Here is a 25,890-nt window from a genome sequence, read left to right as displayed (position 1 = left end):
AGATTTCTCGCTCGTTCCGCCGCCTCCAGTTAAAGTGCGGACGGTAGGCTGCTTGAGCGGAGGGTCGGTCTCATACATGCAATCCAGGCACTCTACTCCACAACTTTCTTTAAAAGAGGAGGTTACGCGTGTTCTTGGTGTGGAGATGAGGATGATTACTTGTCCACGGTGTACCGTGTAGGATGAGCAATCATGGTGAATAACTGCTTAACTCCATATCATAGCCGAGGTGCAAGAGGCGACTGAAACTTCATTGCGAGCGTATGCATACGAGACTCATCTTATCTCATCCTCGCAACTTCGCACGGGAACGGGTTGATTCCTCAGCAGAATCCGCTCCGCTCCACCCTGGTTCGGACCAAGGCGCACTGTACCGACTCCGATCCGGAATTCGGTGTTGCATCAGCTGTACATATTGTCGGAATACGCAAACACTAAATCCAGCCTGCTGCGTATACACAACCTCCACTGTACAGACCTGCAGTTCCCTGAGCAACGGTCAACCCGACAATCCAAATACCCCAACGGTCGTATCTCCCCGATTTCCAATCAAACACTCGTACGCCCCGTGCGTTGCGGCTCAAAATAAGCTTCGCTTCGAAACGAACGGGGCTCCCGAAAGCCGGTGGGTCTGTCACGACTCATGCTGGTTCTAGAAGATGCATTGAGCCGCATCGTAAGATTAGCCCCTTCTCTCAACGTTTTCTCAATTATTGCCGAGGTACACATAACGTGACCGTGTTTGGATGGGACGCGTGGTGGGTTGAAGTAGGTCTTGGGCTGACGACGTACGTGCGAACACATCCATGGATCTGACTCCGAATCATGCCTACTTTTCTGTGTCGATGAAACTAATTGTCTTGTTGCAAGTAACCTTTTGCAACTGACAGCGACAGGAGTGTTCATATCACAAATCCAAGCAGACCGGGTGATTTCGTCTTGGCTTTATGAACTTCGTTATGCCTATGCGACGGTGAGTATGGACCTATATTCGTAACACGCCCTGGTTTGTGTTCCCAGTTCACTTTTTGTTCAATCACATGCCATACCCACTTGTGAAGAATTGTACCATAACTCCCGACATCTAACTTGTGTCATTTTGATTTCATATACATATCTTTACGTTTTATCGTAATCGTGAGTACCCGTCCAACGCCGACGCCAATGCTAGCTCAACTTGCTATGCTTTTAGTTCACACTCGTCTTTCCAATGTCTATCTTACACCTCGTTGCTGGGGTACGTAACCTTCTCAGTAGGCAGAAATTCTTCCTTGACCGCCCTCATGTTTACGAATCTCGACAACAGAGTCGCGCTGCCAGCCTTGTCGTTCGTTCCGCTAGCCCTGGATCCACCGAATGGCTGTTGTCCGACAACCGCACCTGTGCACTTGCAGTTGATGTAGAAGTTACCAGCGGTGTCCCTCAGCTTGTCCGACGCGTACTTGATAGTCTCCCTGTCCTTTGCGAACACGGCACCAGTCAACGCGTACTCGGAAGTCTCGTCGATCTGCTTGATGATCTTGGAGAAAGCGTCGGGCGCGGCATCATCATAGACGTAGGTCACAAGAATAGGACCGAAGAGTTCGCGAGACAGGAGAGGGTGGTTGGGGTTCTTGGTGCGGTAGATGGTGGGGTGGATGTAGTAACCCTTGCTGCTGTCGTACTTGCCGCCAACGACGAGCTCAAGATCACTGTCGTTCTTTGCTTCGTCAATGACACCAGAGAGCTTCTTGAAAGATGCCTCGTGGATGACAGGGCCGATGAAGTTTGAGAAGTCCGTAGGCTCGCCAATCTTCAGGGCTTCGACCTCACGTACAAGGATTTCCTTGAATTCTGGCCACGCAGACTCTGGTACGTACAGACGCGAACACGCACTGCATTTCTGGCCTTGGTATTCGAAAGCACCACGGACAGTCTGGATAGCTGCGTTGGGAATATCAGCATCCTTGTGGATAAGATGGAAGTTCTTTCCTCCAGTTTCTCCGACGATCCTTGGGTAGCTCTGGTATTTGCCCTCAGCCACACCGTTGGCAATTTTGCCATACAACTGACGGAAGACCGCCGTGCTGCCAGTGTAGTGTAAAGACGCGAATTGCCTGTGAGCCAGGACTTCCTGGGTCACTTCCACAGCATCACCAGGTACCCACTGGATCACGTTTGGTGGGAGGCCGGCCTCGATAAGAATCTGGTAAAGAAGCCAGTTCGACGCAATTGCGGATGGGGATGGCTTCCAGACAACGACGTTGCCCATCAGAGCTGGAGCTGCAGGAAGATTACCGCCAATGGCTGTAAAGTTGAAAGGTGATACTGCGTAGACGAAGCCCTCGAGAGGACGGTACTCAACGCGGCTGCACGAGTTAGCCTTGATCTTCAGCTGCGATCAGGGGTTGTACATACTTCCAGACTCCCGGTGAGTTGTGTGTTGGCTGATGTCCGTATGTGTCTTCCGCGTACTTGACATTGAACCTCAAGAAGTCGCAAAGCTCGGCCGCTGCGTCAATCTCGGCCTGCCATGCGTTCTTGCCTTGTCCCACCATAGTCGCAGCCATTATTTCGTACCGGTACTTTGTGGAAATCAGATCTGCTGCCTTGAGAAACACCGATGCACGCTCAGCGAATGGAAGTGCCTCCCATGCTGGCTTAGCAGCTAGTGCTGCATCTATGGCTTTCTTTACGTCGGCTGCGCTAGCATTGGAGTATTTGGCGATGACATCGGCGTGTGAGGAGGGGTTGTTCTGAGTGAGGATCGAAGAGTTGTTGATCTGGAAAGTGTCAGAACGATGTGAGGACTTTTCAAGTTCACAGCAAAGCTTACGTATTCTCCCCCTACAGCAAGAGGTACTTGTACTGGACCTTGCTTCTTCATACGTGCAACCGCATCTTGGAGCTTCTGGCGGTCTACTGAGTCTTTGGTGTAGTGTTGCTATCGAGCATGGTCAGCGGATTGATTCCGAACATTAGGGTTCCTCTTCCAACTTACGTTGGGCTCGTTGTTGACAGTGGGAATCTTGAAGTTGGCGAGCGTCCCCGCATACCGTCTTGATGCAATCTGCGCGCCAGCATAGGCTGCGGGCAGAGCATTCAGAGTCTTGGAAGCAGAGCGTAGAGGCTGTAGACCCTTTGAAGAACCCATTGTGAATAAAACTGTTGATTTTGTGTGATCAGAAATCCCAAGGAACCTGTCGTTATGTATCTTGAGCTGTGAAGCTTAACGTGGTGGAGCTCTGGGGTGAGCCGATGGAAGCCGAAAGTGTGGGGCGGCGAAACCTACCTATGGGAGCCAACATATCGCCGAACACTCTCATCGGTGGGTAGTTGCAGCTCGGAGAGAACTTTTCACTTGTAGGATGGTCCGATGCAGATCCGATATCGCAGAGACTTCACGCGGTCAGTAGCGGTACACACATGGTTCACGCAGTCAATCGCAAGGCTTGCATCGGAAAAATCCACAAATTCTAGCGTCAGAGGTGCAGGGTCATCTTCAAGAGCAAGTAACATATCATTGATAGACTCGTGATATCTAGCCAAATGCTTTTCCTCTGTGCAAGTAAAGTAGACTAGCACTATAGTCTTGGATGAACGCCATTTCGCCATACCAGTCAAAGTAAGCTGCCTACATTTCCATAGCTTCTGGTGCTGCAGCATCACTCGGTTCATCACCCCATAGACCATCAAGCTTGAACTCAGCAGCCCACTCCTTAACAATCTCCTTCTGATCACCAACGAGGCCACCCTTGGTAGCTGGCGCAGTCTTGGTGGAAGAAGTCTCGGCAGGTGCGTGTTTGGGAGGGCTTGTCCATCCTTGGATACGACCATCTCTCCAGTCATTAATGACAGTCTGTGCCGCTGCGTGCATGTTTGGCACACCACCCTTGCCCAGTCGGCCTCTCTTTCTTGCTACCTGAACTAAAAAGTCGGTTGTCTTGTCATTACCCACGGCGAGTAGGGGAGGTAGATCGTAGACTTCCATCAACTTCGAAAACAGTTCCTCCGAAGACGACAGCCTCTTGAGTAACAGAGTGACAGCAGGAACGGGATCGTCAATCTCTCTTGGAGGGACGGCATTGAGCAGAATAAGTCGTGCCTTTTGCTGTACCTTGCTTTCCTTGGATCCTTCGGTATTTGGGAAAACGATACCAGGCGAGTCAAGAAGCTTCAACTTGTTGTCTATCTTGACTTCGCGCAGACTGGTGGTAACACCAGCCTCGGCACCAGTAGGGCAGCCAGCAGACCTTCCGCTTAGTCTTGAAGTCAGGGCGTTGATGACGGATGATTTGCCAACATTAGGGTATCCAATAATTCCGACTCTGACTGAGCGCTTCAGCTGACGGGACTCGGCGAATGTCTTCAAGGCCTTGAAGAGTGTCTCAGATGTGCCCTTCATCGTAAGGTCCTTGTGCTCGAAAGTCTTTGCGTTTGGCGCTGGTTTGGATGCACGTAGAGGAAGGGTAGGGAATGAGCGGCGGAGGTGCACCAGCCATGCGCGAAGGACGGGCGGCGGAACAAGATCGATCTTGTTGAGGATGAATATCAGGCGCTTGCTTCCACGATCCGCTGCCATGACTGCCTGCTCCACCTCTTTCGATCGCGTTCCAGTTGGGTCGCGAGCATCGAGCACATACAAAACGACGTCGGCCGAGTCGACAACCTGCTTGTATACCTTGTCAAACTGTTTTCTTGACGCATCCTTGGCGACTTTGACTCCATCACCATGGTCCGATTCGTCATCTTCACTGTCCTCCATGGCGTCTTGGTCGTCGTCGTTCTGTTCAAATTCGGCGGCGCGCGCCTTGGCGGAAGCTAACAGAGCAGCCATGGGATTCAGGTTGTTGTCCTGCGCATTCTTAGTAGAGTCGCGCATCTGCTGTGAACCATGTGAACTCACCACTTGCATCGAATCCTCGTCTTCGCTGTCTTCGGCCAAAAGTTCGTCACCTTCGGCGTCGAACTGCTCAAACTCCTCGTCGTCGTCCATTGCATCTTCGGCAGTCGCGCCTCCCAGCCTTTGCTCCTTTGCTAATTGCCGACGGCGCGCAGCCTCTTCTTCCTTTCTCCTGCGCTGCTCCTCGACCTCTGCGAGAATCTTGTCTTTGTAGGGAAACAGGTTGGGAATACCGGGCTCTTTCTTCGTCTTGGAGCGCCATGTTGGGTCCTGTACATGTCAGAATGCGAGCGCTACGGTCGCGCGCAGTTGCAGTACCTTCTTCGCTAGCTTCTTCGCCTTCTTTTGCTTCGCCGCCGACGCCTTCTCAATCTTGTGCCGTAGCCGCACGGGTACGCGCTTCGATTTTGGCTCTGCAGTGAGTGTCAGTGCTACTCTGAGGTCCAGAGACATGGAAGGCCTTACTTCCGACCTTCATAGTGAATTGTTGACGTGGTAGATGTTGGTCGCACTCGTCTCCCAGAAAAGCTCGAGATAATCCAAAAAAAGTTCGGCACGTGAAGGTTCTGCCGCTCGTGTCCGCCTAGTTAGCTTTAGCCCCACCCCCGCGGCCCTGGCAAGCCCAACTCTTACATCCTCTGACAGGACGCAAACAAGCGCAGATCAATCTCTGGTACTCCTGAATAGGACCCTCATCCATAGACTAGTCCTCGTAGCTATGGGCTGAAGTGTTGCGGCTAACTTTGTTCAAACAGTCGTCACCATGATTGGCTGCTTTCGGGTAGCTTTCCTAATGCAGTTAGCACCGGAATGCATTCTCTTTCCCTACTACAGATATCTCATATACATCGGCCCTCTTCAAGTCTTCAATATCACAGCAACATCTTGATCCTGTCCACAGCTAGCTCATAGAACATACCTGTAAATTTTCACAATGACTGTACCCGAGGCCTCTTTTTCGGCGCCGGCCAAAACCGTCACATTCAATGGCCTGGTAAGAACCACTTTTGGTCGGATTGTAGACCACTAATACTGATAACTGATTACCTACAGCTCTTTGATATGGAGTAAGTCTTATTCTCCAAGCCATTGTTAGCTAGCAGACAGCTGATGTTGGCAGTGGTACTATCATCGACTCAACGGATGCAATAGTCAAGCACTGGCACAAGTAAGTCATGTCGAATATTCTTCACATCTACAAGCTTACACATCTGCATAGGATTGGAAAAGAGATAGGCGTCGATCCTAATGTAATCCTCGCCACATCGCATGGACGAAGGTCGATCGATGTCCTTAAAATCTACGAACCGAAGCTCGCAAATATGGAGTGTAAGCACTATGTCTTTGTTTTGACAAAAGCAGTCATCTGACAGATAAGATGTCAACCATGTCGAGGGCTTAATACCAAAGGAGTTTGGACAAGACGCAGTTGAAATACCCGGCTCGCGAGCCTTGTTGGACAGGCTCGAAGAAGACCTCGTTCCATGGTCTATCGTCACCTCGGGCACGCGGCCGCTTGTGCAAGGCTGGCTTGATGTCATGAAGTTGGCGCATCCCAAGAATCTCGTAACGGCGGAAGATGTACTCAACGGCAAGCCAGACCCCGCGTGCTATCAGATGGGCGCAAAGAAGCTGGGACTCCAAGAAAAGGAACCTTCCATCGTTGTCTTTGAAGATGCGCCCGCAGGCGTTAGGTCTGGCAAGGCAGCAGGGTTCGTAGTGGTGGGACTCTACACAACCCATACACTAGAACAGCTGATAGAAGCGGGCGCAGATTACATTGTCAGGGACATGCGCAGTGTCACCCTGAAATCCTGGGTACAGACGACTGGGCAAGGAGCCATACAGATAGAAAATGCCTTGGTTTAGGCAAGAAGAGCCGACAATGACAAGGTCCTTACTCATTCTTGTGTGGACGACTCAGTGCTTTGCCAGGGTTGTTGATGCGCTTACTCGACACTTTCAGGTTACTTGCAAGCCCAAAGTACTCGTGCATCGGTAATTCAGCTGCAGTCAGACGATTGAAGCTCACGATAAGCGGTAGATTGGACGGAAGATCAGGTCGGGGACCGATTGTGCGGCGAAGCAACAATGTCCAGAGGTTGTAATGTGCTTGACGCATGCACAGCCTGGCGACCCTTCCCCAGCATGCAAGTGTGGTCGCTTGGAGTACTAGCCTTGTTCAACTTGCCGTATCATCCTCCCTGAACGGGAGTCGCGGAATGCATCGCATCGCATGAAATACTCCATTCTGAGCAGGCTGAGCCCCCAGCGAACAGCTTTCTAGAAAGATGACGGCGACCCAGACTACTGCAGTCGAAGACGTCAGCTGGATGTGCCGTCGCTGTGGTGCGACACGACCAGCTGGCGTAGGAGTGAGGAGAGAAGACTAAGTTCAGACGGGTTGGCGAGGAGGTCTGATAAGTCGGCAGGGTGCATCGCCTGATGATAGGGACGCCCTTGCAGCACGACATGTTTTGGTTTGGGCCAGCGGGTCCCCCAGCTGGGGCGCGCACTGAGTCTTCGGAGCTAGGCTGGGATTGTCCGTTGTCCAAGTCAGTCAACACACAAAGTCTGTAGGACGAGGCGGGGCCAATTTGAGTTTCGTACGTCGCACTGAGGCCCCTTTGCTGCAAGGTACGCTCAGGAACAGTCCATTTGATGCCAAAACATGTGCGCCGACATCCGAGGCAGCAGATCAGCGGCGCGAGACGCCCCTTGGCCATGCGCCCGGTGGCATCTCGTCACACAGATGGTCGACTCACTCGGACCGGAAGCGGTTACTGACAAAGAGCTACTCGGCGAGTCGTGAGAGGCATGGCATGTCGGCAACAAGGCGAGTCGCAGTGTTGACGCCATGAGCTCAAAAGCGCGCTCGAGCCCGCAGTCCACGTTGAAGCCATGGCTGCGGCCATGGATGTGTCACTAGACATTTTGACGTGCAACGTGGTTGAGAAGGGCTGCTTGGGCATGGCATTGACATGCTCTCTCGCACTCATGTATATTCTCCGAACGGGGGAAGGCCCAAGCTGCAGCACCATGCATCGCTTTCGAATCAGTGGGACATGTCTCCCGCCCGAGGGCGGATCACAGCCGCCGCCGCAGCTCGCTCCATGGCCGGGCCAATTGGCGCCTTGGAGCAGAGTGCCCCTGTGCGCGCAATCGTGAAGCGCGTCGGGGGTTGAGGCTGCCGGCCAGTGCTGCGTGTCGAAGTGTCTGTGAAAGGGTGGCAGCCCTCCACCACAGTGCACGAGGGCGAGCAGGTGCAAGAAACAAGAGCTCGAATCACCAGGTGCATGTTCTCCAGGATCGAGGTGTGCTGAGCGGAGACAGCCAGTGTCACGAAACTATTTTTGTGCCGGAGCAGCATAATGCATGCTGGGGGGTTCAGTGGCTTAGCACGTTAGCACCTCCGACCAACCAAGCGGCAGCCAACAACCTGATCGCTCCTCCTGCTCTTCTTCTCCGTCGTCGTTCGCTTCGTGCCTTTCCTACCGCGCCGTCGCGCTGAATACCCTCGTTTTTCTATTGTAGATATAGAGTCTACCGCTGTTGTTTCCCGCTCCCCTTCGTAACCGTCACTCGCTACCATTACTGGCATCTTCCCTCGACACACATCTATATCCCAGCCCCGACCCGTCTCGGTGCATCCCGTGTATCCGTGCTCTACGCATTATTGTCCTTCGCCAGCGCCCCAGATCTACCTTCCATAGCTGCCACTGCCTGTCACTACCCGAACGCGCCCACGACGACGACTTCACTGCAGCACCTGTCGCCTCTTGACTTGCGCCCGTCCGAAGCCGCTCGAGGTGTATTGTCGCTGTGCGCGCCGCCATGGATTCCAGCGGGGGCTCGACGACAGCACCCTCTGCGCCCAAGCAGCCCGGCAGCGATGTCAAACCCCGCCTCACCAAGGACCAGCACGACATCCTCGAACAGCACTTCCTGGCCCAACACAAGCCCAGCACCAATGTGAAGAAGGAATTTGCGACGCGCCTCGGCGTGCCACTGGACAAGATCAACGCAAGTCGTCCCTAGAGCGCGCATGCCGTGCCTCGCTAACTCGCGTACAGAACTGGTTCCAGAACCGCAGGGCAAAAGTCAAGCAGGACCGCAAGAAGCTAATGAACCAGTACAACATGACCATGAGCCTTCCCTTCGGTCATGCCCACGTCCCGGCCATGCCTAGCCATTATGCACACCCGCAAGAGCAGCAACACCCGCATATGCTCATGCAGCCGGACTTCTACCCGAACGCTGATATTAGCCCTGCAAGCCTTCCCGTGCAAATCGGCGAGGGACCGTCGGCCCTCGACCTAGGGCCCCAACTCTCACTGCAGCAACACCACCACCACCACCACCACCAACAGCAGCAGCAGCAGCAGCAACAACAGCAACAGTTTGACATGCCGCATGGCCTTCCCTCCGTTCCGGAACCTGACCGTTCCGCATCATATCGCTCAAACGACCTCATGCACTCCATCATGGCTGCAACGAATGGTGCTTACATGCACAACAGTGGCATGTCTCTGAATACCCAAGAGCCTGAGTTCTACGACACCACCGGTCTGTCCAACGCATACTCCAGCGAGCTAAGCGCTTTCTCGGTTCCAGCGCCCATGCCCAACGATCTTGCACCCTCACATCCAGAATTCGACAACTTTGCCGACTTCCAGCTAGACTATTCTGCGCTTGCTGCTACCAACACCACCAACTCGGCATCTGCGGAAGCCCAGCAAAGCACGGGATCGATATCGTCGGATGCATCGCCCTACAATGGGACCCAGTCATCTGGCACAACTCAGTCACCGAATGGACCAACTCCTCCTTCTATCGCTTCGTTGAACTCCGTTTACACTGGCTGGACAGAGGACCCTTCGCAAATGGCGCATCCCAAGCAGGTCGAGGAGCCCGAGGACCAGTTCGCACCGTACAGTCTCGCTCAGGCATCAGCCTCCGAGCAGACGCTTCCATTCTGGCCCCAGGATGGCTCCAGCCAAATGTACCCCCAGTCAAACTTCTACCAACAATCCAACACATCCGCACATGCGATCCTCTCTACACCAGAACAAGCACGAAAGCTTAGTGCGGCGCCATCTGATCTCGATATCCCACTGCACTTCCGCGAGGATGCATTCGCTCGGAGAAATTCCTCAAGCAGCAACCTTGCCAACAACATGGACGCGATACACATCCGAAACAGCACTCCGGATGGTTTCCAGCCACCAGATCAACAATCAAGCATTGCAGCAAGAAGACAGAAGCGCCCGGTTAACTTGAGTTCCAGCGCAATGAGGAGTGCTTCCTACTCTGCTCCCATGTCATCACCAGGAGGTAACGGTGACAAAGTTATTCGAAGGATTCGATCGAGTGGGATTCCAAACGCTGGAGGTCGTGTTCAAAAGTCACAACCAGGTTCTGCGCAGCGCTCACCTATGGTGTCAAGCTTCTCAGATGCTGCAGCTTCTCCGAAGTTTGCACGAACATTTTCCACTTCCAGTGCTACAACAATCGGACATGGCGGTAGTCTGGCACCGCCAACTCCACTGACACCACAGGATTTTGGAAACTACTGGGGTGGTGCTGCCGTGATAAGGCCTCACTCAGCGATACCCGATCACAATAGTCCAGAGAGCATGCACACAAATTGGTCTTCTGACCAAGCTGGAAATGTTATCGCGAAGACCACTTCACCACCATCCTCGTCTTTGGACCTTCAATCGCGCTTTGTCAACGATGCTTTGTATCGCGACACGCCTCCTCAGTCAGCGCCAGCAACACAGCAACATTTCCCTCGGACATCATATATGCAACAACCTCAAATGCGTGCGGCTTTCCATTCGACTACCGACCTTACGATTCAGCAACCGAAGCCTGAGCATTTCAGACGACCATCACTACCTGACACTGCTCAGACTCAAGGCAATGACAGTGGTTCACAGTATATGCAGGCTGGAAATATGCACTACGATGAATTCAAGGACGTGTCATTGAGTGGCATCCATCATAACGTTCCTTTCGCTCCTCAGGTCTCCGCAATGCCCGACTTTTTAGTACACCAGTACACTCCACCTCAAGGCACTGATTCACATGGAAATCTACTACGGCGAACGACTGAACCCCAACCTAAGAGCTATATCTTTGCCAATCAGGGGCCTGGTGACTTCAGAGGGCAGTAGCTTCAGTCCTGAAAGCATATTTATTGCTACGTCGACCTTCGCTTCTTGCTGATACCCGGACTTTTCGTCGATGATTTTATATAGCCAGTCTTACGATGGCAATTTGGCCCAAACTTTTCTCTTGTCTCATTAATTTCTCAAACGAGGGCCAATATGGAGGCCTCTTTGGCATAATCTTAATACGGCACACTCTTGGACATCACAATTTGGCGTAGGCGTTGCCATCAGGAGTTAAAAGCGTTTCTGTCCTGCACCAGTATTTCCTTGATTATGGAGAACTGGATATCACGAAACGTCACTGCTCATCTTGAACTGTTTTCCTATTGTATCTCTGCTTCGTCACTGCTGGAAGGGCATATGGTCTCTGTATCTTTGGGTATGTCTTGTCTGACTGGAAATGGAGTCAGCTGGAGTAATGGAATAATGAATCATAGGGACTTGGTGTTGGAGCATCTCAATAAGACTAGAAGAATCTGTCTATGCAGACTTCACAAATGGAATCGACATGCTTTGGCCTCAGTTCACTCACTCTTTCTGCATGTACTCTGACACCTTCTACAGCACGCAATCATTTGTCCAGTGTCCAAGTCACTTTGCCCAGCCAGCCACGCCTGCAATCCACCTCGACCCAAGGACATGGGACTCCCTCCTGCATCGGAAACCTCCGCAAGATCTTAGCACCCCCGCGGGAACGCCCCTAGCCGCGTATACCACATCTCGCTACCGGCCGCACGCTTTGACCTGTGACGTTATCGTTATGTCGACGTTCCTCTTCGGAGTTCCTTTTGCGACTTTCTTTTCATTCCCGGCCTGCATCGTCTGCCCGCACCAGCCAGCTCCTGAGCCCCTGCATGGCGCGATCAGATGGCTAACCTACCTCAGATGCTACCCGAATGCGGCCATATCTCTTATATGCTCGCGCAATTACTCAACGAACCAAACTACCAAAGCATAGCCGATTCTTCATCTGAGCGGGCTGATCCTATCCATTGCAAAAGAAGGTGCGGCCGTATCAACATGGCAGGAAGACGCGCCGAGGGGATGGAGGGAAAGACACATAGTGAGTACGAGGGGGTGGGGCGAGATGCAGGAATGAAAAGCTTGGTTGAATCGCTGCATGACGATTGATGGGGAATTGTTCAATGCACTGCATAACGCGGCCGCGGAAGGCAAAAGCAGTCGTCGTCGTCGTCGTCGTCGAGAAAAGGAAAATAGTTGAAAAGAGGGGATGAGGTACCCGCTCTCTGCATAAGGTCGGCTGCAGCACCACGTACCCGAAACTGCTTCTTCCATGTCCCCGGTCGCATCCTTTTGCTTTTCATTTCAAGGACGGCACGGAATCTGATGTTAGATGCAGTGTGAAGCTGGCTTCGGGACTATGTTTGTTTTCACCGGCGCAATTTCTCCGCTTTTTCTTCTTCTTCATGTGTTGTAATAACGGAGATATGACCGGTGACACGATATTGGGAACATTGGCTGGGTTTTATATGCCGATGATCCGCATCGTAAGACTTACGGATTGTGCAGATGCCGTTACCCGTCAAATACAATCATGTGGTAGCTGACTCCACCGCCGACATCTTCAGTGTGTGGCTTGTAGGATCGCGAAACGGCAAACTCAAACCAATCGTCATGACGTTCACAATCGCTCACTCGCTTGGAAAGTACTAGACCAGCCGGATATCAAGCCCAAAACTCTAGCCAGGAACGTGTCCGCGATCGGGCATAAGTGTGCAGTTTCGTACCACGGTTCGTAGTCCTCTTCGGTCCCAGGAAGTGACAGAAGGCGAGATTGAGATAGGCAATCGCAACCGAAGACATCGTCAGACTAAGCTCAACAGCTTGGTACCCTAGTATGGAGCTAACAGTTCAAGTCTAGGTACGGGAAATTAGATATATGTACGTATTTTCAATGTAAGCGAGAACGAGTGCTTCCGTAGGCGCTTTGAGTCAACACGAAGCTCTTCAGAATATCAACTAGACAGACCAGTTCATGTGGGTCTTTTTTTTTTGTCTGATCACGGTTTGCTAGAAGATATATATTGCTATGATGTCACTATCTATGTACGTATTGTATAGTATCCGGAGAACAGATCATGTACATCTTGCTTTGGGACGAAGCAACACGGTTTCCACGTTTCTGACTAAGTTCTTTCGTGTTCTATGTGTTCATCTCACTTCTTCCATAATTTCCCAAGATTTCATCTGGCATAGCTTACTTTCTCCGACATGCTCAACGTCGGATGTATCACAACTCCAACATTGATTACAATATTTTTTGCCATTCCTTCCACATACGACCACAGGCGAAGGATAAACACTGGATCCCGTTTGCTCTCCACACGTTAAGCCTTCGACCGGCGGACTAGTAATCAGGTGGGTGACCACTGGCGAATCTCCGCTGTTGTATGTTTCTTATCCAGTATTTTTGCCTCGTCTTCCAAAGTAAAATCTACGCAAGAAAGATAAGAGATAGTGCCATTCGATAACAAGAATGTGTTTTGTGTGCATGCCAGCGGCTGGGACGTTGTGAAATTGGTGACGATAATGGTATTCTGATGACGATCGCTAGTCAGCGACTATGATGATGCGCCTCGCACATGCAGAACAGAGTGTCTATGGAATTAAAAGACCCTACACTAACAACAAGCTGGTCACGTATTGAGAGACTCAGCCAACACCATGCGTGCCATATTTATCCTCCATCTAAACCGCAATACTCCCACACCAGAAATCTGCCACGCAAACCGTCGTCTCTGCTCCTAGCACTCCAGCACTAATTCTAAACGTACTCGTTCCATCCCTAAAACAAGCAAACTCCTCCTTGAGATTCCCATCTCCCGTCAAGACCGCCGACCCTGCAAGCTCGCTCTTCGGCAGCGTGTCAGCACTCTGTGCAATCCTAGATTCAAAAACACCAGACTCGAGGGTTACGCGCCGAGTGAAACCAGCCCACTGGATAGCGCGCGGAGAAGATACGGTGCCGATGTCTGTGGGGTTGTTGGTAGATGCGGAGCCGCTGTAGAGAATAGCAGAGGATAAGGTTGTATCGGCGGTAACGGATCGTGTGGTGCAAGTGGTGAGGTAGACATTTCTTGGTGAGCCTATTAGGGCGGCTCGAGGCGCCATTGGGATGGCGGAGGTAAGGAACGCTGGCCATGCGATCAGGATGGCGATGGCGATGTGCATTGTAGTCGTTCGTTGGAAACAAGACGAAGTCGAGTATACAGGTTTCTATAACGATTTGATCAGAATTGCTAAGGACAAGGAGGACGAGTGTTTGGAGAATCAGGTCTATGATATATATTCTACTTGTTTAACTTCAAGCTCGTAACCCGAACACATGCCATTCTCGCATCAACACCTCCCCAACCTGGAATCCCACCAACGCTCTTCTCATCTATATTGATGGGTCGGTAGGCTAAATAGATGGTTGTTGAGCCTCTTCAGCCCATCCCCCGGTTACAACACGAGGCTTTAGATGATGCTGCATACAATTTTGTATACAGGCAATACCAGCTGCATGGTAAGCCATCCCTGCCACCTTCAACGATCGGCTGCGATTGTCGGCAATCTATCGTCTGTCCAGAGCGAGACGATGAGCCAACTGATGTAGGCGATGGCAGTTCTGGTAAATATGTAAAATATGGGGAGATAATAATCGCATTTTGCTAGATGCTAGAGGAAAAGTAGAAAGATATCTTGGTTCAGAACATGAAAAATCCTATGCGGAAGTTTGATAACTATATGTAAATAGATGCAAAATACCGATTAGCCCAACAAACCGGCAGCAAGCGCCTCCATATCTTCCAGCGTCTCCGGCTCCTCCACTCTGTGCGTCGCCTTTGCCTTCTTCCTCTTCTTGGTCTTCTCTTCATCTTCGGAATCAGATTGGAACCACTTCTTCTGTTTCTTCGGCTGCTCTTCTTGCTCTTCTTCGTCTTCATCGCTGTATTCTGCGTCCGCCCTAAAGTTGGCCAGAAGGTCCTCACCTGGATCAGGAAGCTCGACACCCGCATCCTCACCACCTTCACCAGCCAACTCAGCCCTCTCTCTTTCTTTGCGTTTGAGCATTCGCTCCTTCCTCTTCGCCTTCGCGGTCGCCTTATCCTGGACATCGGCGGTCTGAACGACCTCACGTGCTGCTTCAATGAACTTTTGACGTTGCTCTTCTGGTAGACCTTTGGCGCGCCATTGCTCCTCATCTTCGAGTTCGTAGATCTCGTGCGGGTTACCTTGGTCGTCGTAGACGAGCTTCTTGCCCTTGTCCATAAGTTTGGTAAGCTTCTTCTTCGATTGCAGGAGTTTTTCGCGGCGGTTGCTGTCGACAACAATTGGTTGAGAAGCACCAGCAATATGAACAAGTCGACCGCCTGGTGGGACATTCGGAGCCTTGTCAGAGTCGAGATCGCCCGAATCGTCATCAGCTGGAATCCGTCTTTTGACGGCCATGAAGTCGTCGTCGGCGGCATTATTCGTCGCTCCGGCACCGCTGAACTCATCTGCAGGGGCTTCGTCGTCTCCATCCCTGACCAGCTTCTGGTAATGCTCTGCCAGAACATCTTGGTTCTTTCGCTCGAACATGCGATCGTATTTGGTTCGCACAGGTTTGTCTGCCTTTGGAGCCTCTTCAGCGTCCGAAGAGTCTGAAACTTCAATCATCTGCCTTGATGCCTGTTTCCTCTGCTTGCTGTTGTCATCCTTCAAGAACTTGATCTTTGGCGTTCCCGGTAGACCCAAGCTAGCCGCGTATGCTTCCAAATTGTACTCCTTGAGCTTGAACACCTCTTTGTCTTTTTGGAGATATATCGATTTGACGTGCGTCATGAATGCTTTCTGACCGAGGTACTTGAGAGCTGGATCCTGGAAGCACATGTTCTGTAGCTGGTCCTTGATTGATTGACGCTTCTTTTGTCGTACGTTGATCATCTCGACAGGCACTCTCTTAGCCTCCAAGCGCTTGAGCATGCCTTCCTCTTCGCTTGGTGCTAAGAACAGTACTCCGCGTCCCTCGCGATTGTACCGTGCTGTTCGGCCGACACGGTGGATGTAGGTATCGACGTCGTCCGGGCAATCAACTTGAATCACGAAGTCAACTGCTGGGAAATCTAGTCCTCGAGCTGCGACATCTGTCGCAAATAGGCAAGAATGTTTCGCGGCAGAGAACTTTGCCGTTGTATCAAGTCGAGCTCCCTGTTTTTGACGACCGTGGATATGGAGAAGTGGTATACCAGGCTGCATGTGACGGAAAGCTTCGTAGACGAATCGAACAGTCTTTGCAGACGAAAAGAAGCAAAGAATCTTGGACTTCTTGCTCGCCTGTATGAAACTCCATAGAGTGTCCAACTTTTCCTCAACCGGGCAAACGATGTAGTTTTGCGTAAGCCCCTTGGGGGTCGCGCTCTTGTCCTCGGCGTGTACAGATACATATTCGGGGTCCTGAAGACTCAAGCGAGCCAGGTCGGAGACTTTCTTTGACTGTGTAGCCGAAAAGAGCAGCGTCTGCCTTTCTTTGGGAAGATATTCAACGATGGCGTCGACGTCGCGCTGAAAGCCCATGTCAAGGATGCGATCTGCCTCATCCAGCACCAGCATCTTCAAGTCGTCCACCTGGAAGGCTGCTGTTTGCGACAGGTGCTGTAGCATACGGCCCGGTGTTGCGACGAGAATGTTCATCTTGGTAAGTGCCTCCCTCTCATCCTGCAAGCTCTTTCCTCCGATCAGCAGACCTGCCGCAAACATGTGTCCATGTCGTCCGATCTTGCGCAAGACATCGAATATCTGGATAGCGAGTTCTCGAGTCGGGGACAGGATCAAGGCGCCCAAGCCAGCGTCGGGGCCAATGTGCTGATGTCGGTACAGATTCTCTAGCACAGGTACGATGAAGGAGAGTGTCTTTCCGCTGCCAGTCTTGGCGGCACCAAGAATGTCGTGTCCCTGTAGGGCCAGCGGTATGGCTTTTGCCTGGACATCTGTCATGACGGCGAAATGCGACGATTTGAGGCCTTGCTTGGTTGGGTCGGAAAGCGGGAGGTCGGTAAAGTCTTTGTAAGCGCCATGCTTGGGGTCCTGTATACGGTTACTTTGCTGCGCTGCCTGTCTCGTGTAAGTCGCTGCATACATACCAGTGCCTGGACAGCCTGGTCCAGCTTGGCGACATCTACATCGTCGCGCGTCCTCTTCTTGAGGTTCTCCCTCTTCTTGACCTTGGTAGGTCGCGTGCGACCGGTGAATCCAGATGCAACCATTTCAGCGCACTACCTCGTCTTCGCCTTGCTTCGGTGTTGAGGCTGGTTGGCGCATCGCGAGAGAACTTTTTGGTGGAGAACTTGGGCTTTGGTGGACCGTGCGCTTCGCCGCGGGGATTCACGCTCAAACAACAATATACCCACCTCCAACCCGTCTATACCCGAACCAATACAACGCGTCCATACATTCACCATGGCCGACGACGATATCGATGCTCAGCTCGCGGGCCTCGGCAAAGAGCTTGACAAGGACGCTGAGATTGACCGTAAGTTGACTTGACCATATTCATTTTACTATAGTAGAATCCCATGCTAACAAACACAGGCATCCGTAGTGTTTTCAGTCTCGATGCCTACGCCGTCCTCGATCTCCAGCCCGGTGTCCCCGAATCCGACATCAAGAAAGTCTACCGCGCCAAGTCCCTCCTTATTCATCCTGACAAGACCAAGAACGAGCTCGCCCCCGATGCCTTTGACCGTCTCAAGAAAGCCCAGACTGTCTTACTCGACGAGAAGCTGCGCGCAGAGCTAGACGAGAACATTGCTGATGCGCGCATGCTGCTCATGCGAGAGAAGAAGCTCACGGCTGACGATGAAGAGACACGTGGCGACGAGTTTGCGAAAGAGTGGAGGCAGAAGGTTATCTGGGTCATCAGAGACAACGAGATGAGGAAGCAGAGGCAAATCAAGGCCGCTATGAGGGAAGAGGGACGTGCACAGAGGAAGGAAGACGAGGAGATTAAGGAGCGCAAGAGGAAGAGGGAGCAAGAGGAAGCTTGGGAGAAGACTAGGGATACGCGCATCAACAGCTGGAGGGACTACCAGCAGGGAAAGAAGCCAGAGCCCGCTGACGGCGCAAAGAAGAAAAAGAAGAAGATGAAGGCTTTGGGATGATCGCTTCCAGTCCTCTGTTGACCGCGTTCAGGCCTTGACAAGACAGGTCATTTTCTTCCAATTGTACTTTCATAACCAAGATACCCATTTGTTCTTAACATTGCATATTCAACAAGCATCTTGCATTATTAACCTGAATGTGCCCACGCTATATTTCATCAATTCGGACGCCAGTATCCTCATTTCCACCACAGGCTTGTGTCACGTTCCGTCGCCTCTGGTAGGCGGAACTCGCGAACACGGTGTTCGTCACATCATTAGAGTTTCGCCAGCCCGTAGTAGCTGTTTCACATTTCGAGGCTTGTACCACGACACACGCCTCAACAGATAGTGGACAAGAGCGCCATGTTATATGGCACTTTGAAAAACGTACTCTGAACAACAAAAGACTCGTGAGAGAGGGACTCACAGGTCTCTCTTTTTCTCACATTTGTATTCCTATATGGGAACAGAAACTACTATGTCTTATACTACGTCCAACTTCCGTTGTTTCTCGACGGCCTTGAACGAAAATGCGACAAAAGGGTATATCCTCCACTGGCCTAGCAGCCAATAATTCCCCAACCCCCACACACACTATCTTTAGAGCACAGCCAGGCTGCCGTTTGCTCACCGCTGTTTATATATACTTCCGGACTTGTATCCGTGGTTCTCTTATCGAAAGAGAGAAAGATATGTTGAATGTTGAATGTGATTCCAAGAATAGAAATGCTCAGATCGAACGTGACCATCGTCCTTGATCATTTCCCAGGCCTAAAGGCCACCAGTCCAAGACTCCAGTTTCCTGTATATATGTGGTGTTGATCCAATGTTCATGGAACTGCTCAGCACCTGGAGGCAGATCTCCCTCCTCTGGACCCTCAGGCAAGACCGCGCCTTTAACCTGCACGACGTGTTCTTAACCTCAGAATAATCTCCTTACTGCTTCGCTTTAAAGAACAAACGGGAACATTTAATCCTCTCGCAGACTTCTGACCATCGATCGAGCGCACAAATGTCTGTTATTTACAAATGCGGATTGTCATGCGAGCAGCACCCGACTCGTCGGATGATGATGAAACACCAACGCGAGGGCACGGATCACCTGTGGTACAGGACGTGGAAGATTTAGACAACGAATGCTAAGATAGAAGATTGCGGAGATAGCCCAGAGCGACGTCTAGGGAAATATAAGAAGAACGAACGCTCCAGATGACCAAACAGTCAAACAACGTGTTGTGGTATCGACGCCAGGACATGCGACTATATTGAAACAGAAGCCGAAGCCAGATGGTGTGTCCATGCTAATTGCGTCAAGAGGAAGCAACAGAAAGAGCAAGATGCGATACGCAACAAAATTGAGTGGGCAAGCTCCCAGCTTATGACTTGTTGCAGGAAAAAGACAGAAAGACAAGTGGTAACGCCTGAAATGCAACGCAAACCATAGACACGCAGAAAATGCATCCAAGAGCGATGACGAAATAAGTATGAAAGCAAGGGCTAGTCCATGTCGTTGTCCGTGTGCAACATGCGCCATCCCGCTCGAATGCGCCGAGTTTCAGTCAGACAAGGGAACCCGTCCCTCGGTACCCTTATACCATAGCCGCTTCTTGGAAACACATGGTCCCTTCTTTTCCGCAAAAACCCCGCCGCTTATGCCCCACGTACCATGTCATCTTCCTCAGTTCCGTCTCAGGAACGCATTGCTGCTCGTCTTCCTGCCTCCTACCACCTTAGTCCAGCACCTCATGTATATTCAGACGCCGCCGCTTACCCGTCTCAGGCGATTCAGGCCTCCGCTGTTCGGCGCTACTCGAAGGAGAGTCGCGTGGTCGCACACGTTCGCGTTCCGAGGCACCAGCACCTGTTTCGACGTGTAGTGGTGAGCCCAGAGGTGCCGGCCCTGTTCGGATAGGCGGTAGGTGCAGCCCCTCGAGACGTGGAGGGCGATTGAGCTCCCGCAGAGGTTCCGACGTCCCTGCTGACGGCCGAGAATTTTGCGCGTATGGCGAAGGATATGCGCTTGTTGTGGGTTGTGGAGGTCCCTGATATGTGGGAAAGTACCCGGATTCCGGGCCTCCAGTTGGGGAGTAGCCATGTGATGGACTGCTCTTGTAGGAGCTAGGACTAAACGTAGGAAGAGATGTTCGGATTGACGAGAAGTTGAAAAAGGGGGAGTTCGGTGCAGAACTGTTCGTCGATGTTCGTCGATCTTGATGTGGCGTGTACTGCGTGACGGGAGCCATTGACGGCACAGACATCGTCTGTGGAGTATGCCTTGCGGTTGGAGTAGCTAATTGCTGCGTTAGAAGAGTCGGACCCGTGTGCCTCGGCGGTGAGCAAACGACTAGAGTCACGAAGTAAAGAGACGTTCTAGCAAGCCGAATCTGGACCTGCAGAGACTGATACTGTCCACTACTCGGGAGGCGGAAGCTAAGGAACATGGACCTGTTCGTATAGCCCTGGGTGAAATGATCTATGTCGTGATCTGCGACAGTGTCCATCACGGCGCGCATAGGATCTTGTCCAATCGGAGTAATTGGCGCCATGTACGTCGGCTCACGTTCATCACGCTCATCGCGCAGCTCGTTTCGCAGACGCTGCATGCTTTCGTTTTGCTGAGCTTCTAGAAGATCGCCAAGATGTTTACCCCTGATGTCTCCGAGGAACGACACAAGGTCTGCAAAAGCTTGGTTTGCTTTTTGTATCACCAGATCCAAATTTAGGTAAACGACAGGAAGCTTTTGGTACGCCATGTTCGGTCCCGCGCCAAAGGGAGGCGCTTGTACTCCACTGTACTCGCCGGCTGTATCTCTGGGTGCAGATGCAGCTGAATGAGGCTCTTTTTGATGGGTAGTACTCTCCAAAACTCGTTGAGGTTCGAAGGTTCGATATGGCTGAGACAAGGGGTACGTCGGCTGATGTGCGTGAGGTTCGGAGGTAGGTGGCGCTCCCACAAGCTGGGTAGGTGGTGGCCTTCCGTCTTCTGGCCGAGTAAACTCCCTATCGTCTCTTAACCGTGGCCTTCCTCTCTTTTTATGTTGCACGTCTTTGCAGGTGTCCTGTTAGACGCGTTAATTCTGTTCTGCGAGGCATTCGCTATGTTGAGCTTCTGTTGCGGAGTAAAGATACTGACCTGCTTTCCAGAAGCGACACAACGACCGCAAGGGCGTTGAATGTCGCAGCTGAGATGCGCCTTCTTGCAATTAACACAAGCCGACGCCACATGTGCTTTAGTTCTTCGCGCTGGCTTAGTGGGCCTTGCCGGTGGAGGTGCGATCATTGCGCCTTGCTGCACCATAGGTCCTGGGTGTTGAACTCCAGCGTAAGGGGGCAGGCCAGGATTTTGGTAGCCATAGCCGTAGTTGTGAGGAATGGCATGGGAGTAAGGTTGGTGCTCGAGAGGACGTCCAGGCGGGTAGTGAAGCCCTTGGCCCCTGTGCTGGGGTTCCCCAGGGTAAGGTGCTCGCTGCAGAGGAAGAGCATGCGCAGCCGACGTAGACCGCGGATCGTATACTGATGGTAGAATCGGCGGTTGAGTCAAACTATCCTGTCTTTGGGATGTGCCTGCCAGCGGAGGGTAAGAGAGGCGTGCAGATTCAACAGACTGTGCTGGTCGTCGAGAAGGGGAATGAGATTCGGACATGGGCGGAGACGGGTAGCCCTGGTGCTCAAGCCTGTTAGGACTGAACTTTGACCGGAACTTGGCAAGGCCGTCTTCAGGTTCTGAATGCCGCCCGAATGGCGTAGAGAGGAGTGAGGTCGGACCAGGTAATACCAGGCTCTGCATAGTTTGACCACCGCGCGCTCAGACGCCGCGTCAGCAGCGGGAGCACAATGGTTAGAGGTATGGCAGGATCGAATAAGTGTGCGGCCCCGCACGATGCCCTTCGGACTGCGAAGCAAGAAAGGGCACAGTACGGAGATGTTGGCGTGGCTGTATGATGAGGCCTGCATGGCGTCCAAGGTAAGCTAGTGCACAAGCGAGGAGAAGATCAAGACAATGACCAGACATAGGGCATTCCCTCAGGGTTGGATATTGGCCAACACGATAATTACAAATGCCCAAAAGGTTCCAATGCAAGGTGGCGGCATCGTGCCAGGCATGAAGAATCTGAAGCAGAAGACGGGGTGAGAGGCAAAAGGGAGACATGAAAATACCTTTTGATAGTCTTCGGAAGGGGTCGATAGCTATTCAGCCTCTGGATGGTTCCGACTTTAGAATGGACAAGATGTCGAATGAGTATCAGGCTGGTCTCGATTGTAGCTGCAGGCGATGGGGCGGCGAGGAAGAGAAGAGGCGAGGTGGTGGTGTTGTATGCGGTGGGACCAATGAGGGTTTGGGATGGCAACTCGTCAAGGACCAGAGCAGACGTCTGTCATTCGGCGGACATTCCCCAGTAATAACCACAATCGGTTATGGAGATTCTACTCACAGATCTTTGCTAAATCCCTGTCAAGTGGTGCATGGCGGGCCATCCAGGAGAAGGGGGCCACGATGAGTTCCGGGCAACGGGAGCAGGGAAGGATGCGTCTCGGGGACAGCTACATGCTTCCCTCGTTCGGCTGATGGTTCTTCGACATTTCTGCTAGGCCGATTTTCCCAGTCGGTCGATGCACCCGCGGAATCACACATGCACGGCCGCCAGTTGAAAGCGTGCATGGGCGGTGCGGGTTGGGGAGCCTTGTCAGAGGCCGCTCAACCCCCTGTCTTCCGCACCGTCCTCGAACCGGGGTGTGCTAACGAGATATGGTCGCGCTTCTGCGCGCTATTGCACCATTGTTTTGCAGCCGCCCAGGCAAACTTTCAATTGAAGCATAGCATAAGTCGGCGCCCTTAATCCTCGGCGTGCGCTTACGTGCGACCCAGAAATTGCCTTTTCTTACCCTATCCGGCAACCATGGCGCCGCAGAGAGGATACCAAATGGGCAGCTAGCAACTGTAAAGGAAGGAAGTTATATTCACCCAGGCGAATCCTGCCACCAGCATCCATGAGGTGAGCATTGCGAAAATGTGGCTCCCACTGACAGGCCCGCGGTTCTGGTGCACTATCAAGACGCTTGTCACTGTCAGTCGCGCTTCCGGACCCTTCAGACCAACCACTGCATTGATCGCCTCGCAGGTCTTTTCGCACCGACCGACGGTCGCAGCGGAACATCTCGCCTCGTAGCGGCTGCGCTGCATGGACTGCCGGGGAAAGCTTGCTCAGGGTCTTGCTGTCGCGACAAAAGCACCACTGCAGACTGCGCTCTGATGACGCACTCAGCTGGCGCAAACTCTATCGCTGCTAACAAAAATTGGATACACATCCGATGCTGCAGATCGACGCCTTTGTTGCGGATATGGCTGACACGACGACGCCTTTATGTGGAGTTTCCCGTCGATGCATTGTTTGAAGTCACTCTTTTCCCTAAAAGCAAGTCGTCATCAGCTCCCCTCCTGCAAGGACGTCACCCTGCGGAAAGTATCATCAGTCGACGCATCTGTGGAATGTACTGCTTGTCATGCGACACGCTACGTCTAGTGGCATATCGCTGGCGCTGGCGTTGTAAGCTTGTATGGCGCGGGTGATGAATCTGGCAGATGCAAAGTGCTCTGGGTCAGAACGTGCAAGCGACGGTAGGTTGCATCCGCTGGCCTCTCCTCCCGTAGTCGCTGCTAGAGTGTGTTTTGTAGATGTCAGAATGTGGCGCATACGCTTAGTACCTTCTTCTGCATGCCCAGCGATGAGTGCATAAGAGGTCAAACAGCGGACTCGGTGCATTTGGGTCGATCCTCTCGACCTGCAGAAACATGGCCGGTCCAGCGTTCCAGCCGCCCGAAGTGGTGTGCTTAGACGTGGCATCCAGTGCTGAGGGCAAAGCGTAGTCATAGTGCAGACGTCAAAACAAGCCAGAGGTATATCATGCATCCATTATAGGTCTCGGCCGTGTCGCATTGGGATAGCACACATAAAATACTCCGGTGGGTATATCGATCGAACGCGCTGGCGCTGTCGACGATCTGCCCGCAAACTGTCCGAGCCACGACGGCATGACCGCCGATATTGCTCGTGCTATTGGAGTGTGCGCAGCATTGACGATGTGCAGCCGAAGCCTGGGTTGGCGGTACCACACATATTGCAGTGTGAATGTAATCAGAGCTAGCCAAGCATATGATGACGGGTTGTCGATTTTGCTAAGATGAGGCATCAACGTCGCTGCCGCCAGGTGTAGGAGTAACGGCACCAACATTAGTGCCCCGACTTCTTTATGACGGCTAGCCAACCGTACATTCGCATCGAGAAGGTGGAACGGCGACTGCGGCAGGGCAAACTTCTGATGCTGCACCACGGAGGAAAGCCATATTCACCGGTGATGCTTGACCCCAACGCGGAATAGCGGTAAGCTGAGCCGACTGCCGTGAAGATCGATGCCGCGTCTACGGCAGAGGTGGGTGTGTATATCTTTTACACTAGCTGGGAATAACTCATCCTTGCAAGAGCATTGAATATCGCCCACCGTAATACCCATCATGACAATTTGTAATTGTCTAATAACTTCAATATTTACGATCTGCAGCCACAGGGCTTTGCACATATCCCATCACCTTGGATGTGCAGGGGCTCAACGTGCTCGCGAGTAAACCATGTCTGCACACGTTCACTCTGCTCTCTGCGGCCTGAACCGAGATCACGCCGCAGGGGGCATGAGTCAAGACTGGGTCCTGCATGAGCGTTTCTTCTTCCTTCGCCGGGGCAGGTCATCCGGATCGTACAATGACTAGCATTACGGCCGAAGCAAAGAAAATCCACACTGTAAGAAGTGTCGCATCCGCCCAGCTTCGAGTGGGTCATGATTGGCCCCAATCGCGGAAAATATAAATCCAACCGACAAGCCAACGCGAAAGCCCAGGACTAGACCTTGCATTTAGCCTCGTCGAGGATTGCTGAGGTCCAAAAATAATCATAGATAGCGGATATTTCGACGTTAACAGCAGGTCTTATATCGCCTGTAGATTACTCTCATCTCTCATTACGGTTCCCCGAAGCTACGGCATGCGCATAACGGCCTGTCCAGGGTCTCGGGATTCATGTCCTTTCCCGGCGGGCCCTGCCGTTTCGCTGATTCAGCTGTCATTGTCGAGCTCCGTGATTAATGCCAACCCTGACGAGATCATCTGCGAACAGATGGAGACGTCTCCTGGAGCTGCGCTGCGAGCAATTCGCGTTGTTGTCGTAAAATGTTGAGCTGTTGAGCGCCGAGTCAGCCGCTTGTCCAGGACCCGAATATCACGACAGGCCTGCGGGCGGGATCTACGAACCGGTGCTCAGGACACGTTGTGCCAAAAGTAGTCGCTACAAGGGACCCTCGCTGGCCTCTCCGTCTCCCCTGTGGTCCTTGCATACTTGCCCGTCGCTGGTCCCATTGTCGATTTGCGACTGGGTGCGGGCCGAGCAGCTCCCTGGCTGGTCTCAGTGCCCAACAGGTCTCCTCGGAGTCCAACTCAAACCTGATAATGATATACCTCTCGTGTGCCTCTTGTTACTCCACTCCGCGAATGCGACTCAGGCTCACCTCCCAGGCAACCTGCAGCGTCTCGTGATGTAGGGCAAGCGAGTGCAAGCCCTGCAGGATTCGCTCACCCCTCGACATACCTAGGTAGTTTGATCAGGCCCGCAACGGAGCGAGAAATTTCCGTCCGGTAAAGTGCTCTATCAATACCCAA

General features: G+C 52.3%; 8 protein-coding genes across 8 annotated transcripts; 3 read left to right on the top strand and 5 right to left on the bottom strand.

The window, feature by feature from the left end:
• Positions 1-1,219: 1,219 nt before the first annotated feature.
• On the bottom strand, positions 1,220-3,133 carry GT037_005190 (delta-1-pyrroline-5-carboxylate dehydrogenase 1; the record flags this gene model as incomplete). The annotated part of the gene is made up of 4 exons (XM_038930237.1): positions 1,220-2,348; positions 2,398-2,762; positions 2,816-2,923; positions 2,981-3,133. 4 exons carry the CDS (start codon positions 3,131-3,133, stop codon positions 1,220-1,222), a joined length of 1,755 nt encoding a protein of 584 aa, XP_038787187.1.
• A 480-nt stretch (positions 3,134-3,613) lies between these two features.
• GT037_005189 (nucleolar gtp-binding protein 2) lies at positions 3,614-5,360 on the bottom strand (the record flags this gene model as incomplete). Its single annotated transcript, XM_038930236.1, has 4 exons — positions 3,614-4,834; positions 4,886-5,152; positions 5,201-5,295; positions 5,348-5,360. The coding sequence occupies 4 exons, from the start codon at positions 5,358-5,360 to the stop codon at positions 3,614-3,616; spliced, it is 1,596 nt and encodes a 531-aa protein (XP_038787186.1).
• A 456-nt stretch (positions 5,361-5,816) lies between these two features.
• Positions 5,817-6,751, top strand: GT037_005188 (had-like protein; the record flags this gene model as incomplete). The annotated part of the gene is made up of 4 exons (XM_038930235.1): positions 5,817-5,876; positions 5,986-6,050; positions 6,102-6,211; positions 6,261-6,751. 4 exons carry the CDS (start codon positions 5,817-5,819, stop codon positions 6,749-6,751), a joined length of 726 nt encoding a protein of 241 aa, XP_038787185.1.
• A 1,965-nt stretch (positions 6,752-8,716) lies between these two features.
• Positions 8,717-11,061, top strand: GT037_005187 (homeobox domain-containing protein; the record flags this gene model as incomplete). Its single annotated transcript, XM_038930234.1, has 2 exons — positions 8,717-8,884; positions 8,956-11,061. 2 exons carry the CDS (start codon positions 8,717-8,719, stop codon positions 11,059-11,061), a joined length of 2,274 nt encoding a protein of 757 aa, XP_038787184.1.
• A 2,706-nt stretch (positions 11,062-13,767) lies between these two features.
• GT037_005186 (dead-domain-containing protein) lies at positions 13,768-17,309 on the bottom strand (the record flags this gene model as incomplete). The annotated part of the gene is made up of 4 exons (XM_038930233.1): positions 13,768-13,796; positions 13,854-14,213; positions 14,847-17,130; positions 17,187-17,309. 4 exons carry the CDS (start codon positions 17,307-17,309, stop codon positions 13,768-13,770), a joined length of 2,796 nt encoding a protein of 931 aa, XP_038787183.1.
• Positions 17,310-17,502: 193 nt separating this feature from the next.
• Positions 17,503-18,203, top strand: GT037_005185 (uncharacterized protein; the record flags this gene model as incomplete). Its single annotated transcript, XM_038930232.1, has 2 exons — positions 17,503-17,575; positions 17,635-18,203. The coding sequence occupies 2 exons, from the start codon at positions 17,503-17,505 to the stop codon at positions 18,201-18,203; spliced, it is 642 nt and encodes a 213-aa protein (XP_038787182.1).
• Positions 18,204-19,915: 1,712 nt separating this feature from the next.
• GT037_005184 (uncharacterized protein) lies at positions 19,916-21,972 on the bottom strand (the record flags this gene model as incomplete). The annotated part of the gene is made up of 2 exons (XM_038930231.1): positions 19,916-21,244; positions 21,319-21,972. The coding sequence occupies 2 exons, from the start codon at positions 21,970-21,972 to the stop codon at positions 19,916-19,918; spliced, it is 1,983 nt and encodes a 660-aa protein (XP_038787181.1).
• A 1,731-nt stretch (positions 21,973-23,703) lies between these two features.
• On the bottom strand, positions 23,704-23,919 carry GT037_005183 (uncharacterized protein; the record flags this gene model as incomplete). Its single annotated transcript, XM_038930230.1, has 2 exons — positions 23,704-23,841; positions 23,890-23,919. The coding sequence occupies 2 exons, from the start codon at positions 23,917-23,919 to the stop codon at positions 23,704-23,706; spliced, it is 168 nt and encodes a 55-aa protein (XP_038787180.1).
• Positions 23,920-25,890: the final 1,971 nt, after the last annotated feature.

Source organism: Alternaria burnsii (assembly GCF_013036055.1).
Source record: "Alternaria burnsii strain CBS107.38 chromosome Unknown 740, whole genome shotgun sequence".
NCBI classification, from domain to species: Eukaryota; Fungi; Ascomycota; class Dothideomycetes; order Pleosporales; family Pleosporaceae; genus Alternaria; species Alternaria burnsii.
This window is presented reverse-complemented; position numbering and strand designations above follow the sequence as displayed.